Source organism: Trachymyrmex septentrionalis, unplaced genomic scaffold (genome assembly GCF_001594115.1).
Source record: "Trachymyrmex septentrionalis isolate Tsep2-gDNA-1 unplaced genomic scaffold, Tsep1.0 scaffold74, whole genome shotgun sequence".
Classification (NCBI taxonomy): Eukaryota; Metazoa; Arthropoda; class Insecta; order Hymenoptera; family Formicidae; genus Trachymyrmex; species Trachymyrmex septentrionalis.
This window is the reverse complement of record NW_017305927.1, coordinates 1,455,825-1,462,332: the sequence shown is the minus strand read 5'-3', so window position 1 is coordinate 1,462,332 and position 6,508 is coordinate 1,455,825. Positions and strand designations below refer to the sequence as shown.

The 6,508-nt window shown below is 29.8% G+C and overlaps 2 protein-coding genes across 3 annotated transcripts in view; one reads left to right on the top strand and one right to left on the bottom strand.

The window, feature by feature from the left end:
- Positions 1 to 6,508, bottom strand: part of LOC108754038 (eukaryotic translation initiation factor 4 gamma) — a 44,784-nt gene that overhangs the window by 4,806 nt on the left and 33,470 nt on the right. For both annotated transcript variants that reach the window (XM_018496069.1, XM_018496068.1), the window contains exons 3-4: positions 2,263 to 2,325; positions 927 to 994 (exon numbers count right to left, since the gene is read on the bottom strand). In XM_018496069.1, the coding sequence (XP_018351571.1) occupies positions 927 to 994; positions 2,263 to 2,325 (131 nt within the window). The remainder of the gene's footprint in view (positions 1 to 926; positions 995 to 2,262; positions 2,326 to 6,508) is intronic.
- Positions 3,992 to 6,508, top strand: part of LOC108754039 (pancreatic lipase-related protein 2) — an 11,352-nt gene continuing 8,835 nt past the window's right edge. The window contains exon 1 of the mRNA XM_018496070.1: positions 3,992 to 4,115. Within this exon, the coding sequence (XP_018351572.1) occupies positions 4,061 to 4,115 (55 nt within the window). The 5' untranslated portion in view covers positions 3,992 to 4,060. The remainder of the gene's footprint in view (positions 4,116 to 6,508) is intronic.

Genomic DNA, 6,508 nt, shown 5'->3' with positions numbered 1-6,508 from the left:
TCCTAACAGGATTGAGTTAATTTTTTTTAAGTTAACTTTTTTTTTTAATTAAGTTAAGTTACAGTTAACAACCTTGAAAATTTAACTTAGTTAAGATACAAGTTAATTTATAATGAAATTAATTGAATTAAAAGGTAAGTTAATAAAAAAAAGTAATTGAAAAGTTAAAAGTTAAATTTATTTTTTTTTATTTTTATATTTCAAGATTTCAGAGTTTCAGTCTTACAAATAACGGAAATGACAAATATATACTTCATTTAGAAAATACTCCATATTTTATTTACATAGTTTTGTTTATATCAACTGTTTACATAAACTGTTATATATACTGATTGAATATTTTGTTCATATATACTTATTAAATTTAAGTAATAAAGTCATTTCGAAATGTCGGACATCTTTCCTCAAATTATCGAAAATGAGTCCTCCTGCACTGAACAGCCGTTCAACATGAGCCGAAGATGGTATATATTTGTGTTTATGTGTTATATTTTAATAATAAGGAATGATATAGATTTCAACCTATCAGGAACTAGATACATCGAAATACACGTTTCGGACAAATTGAAATCTGGGGCTCCATTGTGTAATTCAAAATGAGGTGAAAATCATACTTAACTTAAAAAAAAATAAAATAAAAATAATAATAGTTACGGATAAAATGTAATTAAAATAAAGAAATGTAATCTAAATAAAGTAAAAAAATTAAAAGTCTAAAATGTAACTAAGTTAAGTTAAAATTAATTATAATAATTTTTTAACTTTTTAACTTAATTTTTATCTTTTTAACTTAGCATTACCTAACCTGCCTCCTAATATCGCAATTTTAACAAGACCTAACTTATAAGATTACTGAAAAATTAATAATTCATTTAAAATATACTTAGTGACGTGCAAATCTACGCACATTAAGTTCATTCACTCACCTGCAAACCACTCGATGCCCACATGGCGCGGTCTGCATCGTCGCCCTCGCATTCACGCATATGACGCACTGGAAAAAAAAAATAAAGAGGCACATTGATTGAACGTATGCGAATATGTCGAACGGTAATCTTTATTGGTAATCTTTATTAGTAATCACATATACGTTAATATTGGCTATTGGGAAAAAATCGCGGAAGAGCAAAAAGAAAAGATCGTACAGCCACTTTCATGTTCATCACGAAGACTTTTATTTTATTTACATAGTTTTTACGCGCTTACACGTGTAATGTCATTAAATCCCAGGACGATATAACACGTTGTTGTTTAGCAATTGGGATGGCTGCCGCGACAGGCTGCCATAATCGACTTAACGTAATTAGGCGTCACTTTAATCGAAATATTAATAACTCGAGTCAAGAGAGTGGGCGAACATGTTAGAAATCGAAGGGTTGCAACCGCCACTTTGTCATCGTCGTTAATCGACTTTTGCGACCGACTGGGCGACCAATTCGTTCGGAAATTGCGACTTTTCCGGACGGCCGGCTATATTTTGCACGATACAGATACTCTGTTATTTTCTTCATCGTGTAGCCTAATGGTCCAATCTAGCGTAACACTACGCAACGAACCGAGAAGATAGATACAACATCTTTAGTATTCTACAGAATTATATTGTTTATATTAATATAGACTGTAATTTATAAAATGTGCGTTCATTTTTTAAAGATCTTGTAAATTTTATGAAATGTATAATACATTTTATGTATATTTTATATATATATAAGCGCACATTTTTATAATATACTTTGCATTTAGCTGCTTATGTGGTATTTTCCAAATGAATTATTATAAAAGTTTCAATTAAAGGAATGACTTCAATTTAATGAAGATATAAATTAATCTACACACATGTGCAAATGTAATTTCCATTAAACTGTTTTTACCGACTAACTTCAATTTATGTAGGCACGAAGACTTTGATGTAATCTTTAAAAAAATATGCTTTGTTTCTATATTTAGATATAAAAATGAATTTCATAATAATATCGATAAAAATATATATTAGATTAGTGGAGAAGACAAAAACATACATAATCAATCTTAGAGAATCTCAAAGTGTAGGATTAACAGGAAGAAATAGCGATTGTATTAATCGATGCCAATTGAGATGGAAAGAGTTAGTTTCTTTATCCGTGATAAATCGAGAAGTGATTACGAGAAAGGGAAACTTCACTATTCAAGAATAGTCAATTAGACAACTTATAACGCTTGCAAATATCGCTTTAAGAAAATATGCGTTCTTATTAGTGCTATCACTTTCGATTCGTTTCTTACCTCATCTTCCTGTGAAGAAGCCAACTCTGGTTCGTTTTCTTCTAGTTTTGTGAGCAATTTGTCCTGAAAAAGAAAAATAATTTCTTTTATAATAATATTATATGAACAAATTTAATTTAATTTTGTTTAAGAAAGAAACGTCCAATTTACTGACAATGGAAGCTGTAGAAGTATTTATAGAGTTTTTCGATGCCAATTTTTTTTATGACCCTAAGGCCAAAAAAATATACGTGTCACGACGTCAATATACAGCTTTTTTCCAGTTATAAATTTCCTAAAATTCAAAAAATTGAACAATCGCTCCTGCAAATCGAGTTCGAGGTTTGGTAACTTTTCTTTTTCTTTAAAAATGTTTCTGAATGATTAAAAAATTTGTTTTGCACACAAAAACTAGGTATTAATGACACGTGCGTTCCGAGACAACGGAATTTCGAAACGTTCTATTTATTGCAAAAAAGATATTTTCTAAACGTTTCCTTGACAGCTTGAAGAATAAACGCGACCCGACAATGAAAGTGTCTGCCAACTATTGTAAGACTATCACTAAGAGTCTGATTTTTTTAAGGAAGAGGACAGAGATTATTGTGTTTATGTGATATTTATAGTATTAAAAAAAAGATATGAGCAGGTTGTTCTTATCCCAATGTGTGTATTCTATATTAATTGTCTCTTATTGTTAATAGTCTCTTGTCCAAAAAATAGCAATTTATTGTTGCAAAAATTTATATGTTGTAATATTCATAGGTATTCTTATTGTTTGTAAGAAATAATAAACGCATCAAATACATTTTAAAAAAGAGAAAAAAAGTTACTAAACCTCGAATGCGAAACCGATTCGCCGAAGCGATCGTTAAATTTTACGGATTTTTAAAAATATTTAACTTGAATAACGAGAATAAAATCGTATGTTGATAAATGCCGCGACGATCGTGTCACGTATATTTGGCTACAAGAATCACTAAAAAAATTGGCATCGAAAAACTCGATGAACACTTCTGGTATTTCTCTCATTAGAGATAAAAATTATTATAATTTAATTATAAATTATAATTATTTCAGACCTAACTATACAAATCCTTGCTTTCGTTGTAGTATTTTGCGTCGTACGACATCTGCAGAACGCACAAAGTTAAGAGGTAGGATTCACTGATTTTAAATGTTTATAATTAAAAAATTATTATTTCTGCTCGACATTCTGGTATTAGAATTTTCATCTTAAAACGATCTCAGAAATTTATACTTAAGCATTGTTAAATCTTTATGGGATACCCTATATATTTTTTAAATAAAATATAATTATTATTACTAATTATTATGACTAATATTAAGATAATAAGTATAGAAACAGAGTTTTTAATCATATAATTATTTTATCGTGTAATTATAATCACATATACTACACTTTTCTCTCAAGTGTAGAAAAAAGTGTTGCACGATAAAAAATCTTTTGCTCTCTCTTCTAGAAATAAGAACATTATTTTCGCACAAATAAAAAGTTCTTTTGTTCCCGATTTAACGACGTGAAAAGTTTCACAAATACCGGAAGCGCAATATATAATTAAAACAACTTCATAATATCGCATCAATTTTTGTCTAGCATAACATGTTACTGTTACCGGTTAGCATTAAAAATGAAGAAAAGTAGATCATTATCCTCACGAGATAAAGGTATGAGAGCAACTACAAAATCATCAGCTACTGCCGATTCCTGCCAGTTTCCTCTCGAATCTGGCGTAAGACGATACAGTAAAAGGCTCCCAAGTGCAGTGCGTCATTCGAAACTTTCGGGTGCTCGACAATGCTCCCATCTTTTCTCGTGCCTATGCTCTGTCATTTGTATATTGTTCGAAGAGGTAAATTGCTACCAATGTGCAAATTTGCTCGATATTTCTTCTAATTTTCGCGAGTGCCGGTTATTTTCATGAAATGGGTTGTAAAGTAAATTAAACGTGCATATTAATATTTCAATATTCTTCCCAATAATTATATATTGATAATCTTGTGTGTGTAACTAATATTTTGTTATACAATTATATGCTCCTATATAATTTATCGAAACGTGCAATTAGACTCAGAAGAAGATATACGAGTGAGAGTCAGATGTAAGAAACAGTGTTTGTATATATATTTAACGTAAAAACACTCTTCAAACCAAACAAATCAATATCGGATGAAAACTAAATCATGCAATTATTGCATGAATTTTTCATACAAACGGCGCACATGATCGTGTTAAGTGCAATTCCGTTTTATTAATTACAGGCAACTGTACGTGTGCCGGCGTGATTTATACTAATGATGCTAATGAGTAATAAAAGTGCCACAAACGCAACCGGACTCCGGTGGCAATTAGCAATGATTCAAACAAGAACGTTAAACAAGAAATTAACGAATTTGTCAAACATGCCATTTCGTAACGGGAGCATTTGTTTTCGTAATATGTCCGACTGCGCAAGTGAATAATCGACTATGTTAAATATTTTGGATCCTGTTTCTGTTCTTATTCGTGTATTCTATCAATCGATAGCAAATCTTAGTTATTTTAATTGTAAATAGCTGGTGTGACCATATTCGGCACGGTGTGCATCGCTTCTCATGGTTCTCATCCAACCGGAACATACAAGATCGCTCGAGAAATTTAATATAATTTGAAATCAGGTAATCAGGACGCGTAACGCATTCTGTACGGAAAATACATTCACGCGGTTAGCTATACGCTACGATAAATTTCTGATACGGCGGCACGCCACGTGGCATGCTTTCTTGAGATAACTCGAGTTTTCCACAGCGGAATTAAAGTGCGGGCCCTTTTTTTTTACATTATTACAAGTCGTCCGGTGTAACTAGTGCGAGAATCGAGGACACGCATGCTTTCACCTGGCCTGAAGTTAAAGGTCGTCGTTGACAACTACTATATCCAGTGACCCCTTAAACTTAATGGCAATTTAATGCAACGCACCGCAAAATTTTATGTACAAGTCTTAAACAACATAATTTATGAGCTGCACGATATTTCGAAATGACTCTTTTCCTCTTCCTTGCATCTTTCCATTCGGCTGCTCATATGTACGTTTGGTTGATTTCTTACTATATTAACTATTTTTCTTTCGATTAAGCTATTTTTTTCTGTTTGTATTTTATATCTTTTATTGTCGCTTTATTTTATTTTATTTTTATTTATTTTCTTTGTTTTTTTTTAATTTATAATTTATGAATTATTTACATTATTTTTATTTGTAGAAATTCGACTAATATAAAAAAATAAATCAAAAGAATTTTATTTTTTGTATTTATAATTTTATATGTATTATTTTGTATATGATAAAACATCCATCCCGGAAAGTCAAGAGTTCTAGATTCAAACCCTGGTTGATTGTGAAATGTGGGATATTTATCGCAATAAATTTTTTTACAATGTTTTAAGAGGTTTATTACCATTGTTATGAAATTGACGATCAATATGATTTATGATGTTATTTCCAGCTTTAATTTGTAATTGAGTTTTAAGTCTAACAAATCGAATCGGCGCGCCTTTTATAGAAGGAAACATTTGCAGATTTACATATGAATTATTAAGCTAATATTATTAACTGAGCTTTAGCCGAAAATGGGATTTCTCTTGTCTTATATTATTTGTCTTATTCTACGTTATTTTTCTTTATACATTTTATTTCGATTGTCTGTATGTTCTTATACTGAAAAAAAGTTATTCATTTGACTAAATTAATTTAGTTCTTTCTATCCTTCATTGAAGAACATATGTATCTAAATCAAATATAGTAAGTAGATTTAAATACATATGTACATATAATTTTTATCAAAAGAAATAATAGTAAATTATATTAAATCAATTAATAGAAATAAATTATCTTCGGCTAAAACGGAATCTTAAATATTTCAGAGTGAATTTATTATACATTTCCAATTCTGCAAACCGCGAAATCTTTCGGTCTTGAAACGCAATCATGAACAGAACTAGAGTAGTAATATCACATTAAATTGACAAGTAATTTAATAATTTTTTATACTAATAAGCATCTTAGAAAAATATTAATAATTTGATTTAAATATCCTTAAGAACTACAAATAATTTAATTTATTGCGAAAAATATTACTTCAGCTGCAGGAATCAATTAATTTAGTCAAATAAACCATTTTTTTCTCAGTGTAAATAACTTTACCTAGAAAGGATATTAATCCTCTGTGTAAACGAAAATCATTTACATCCAGACAATTTTTTTAATTA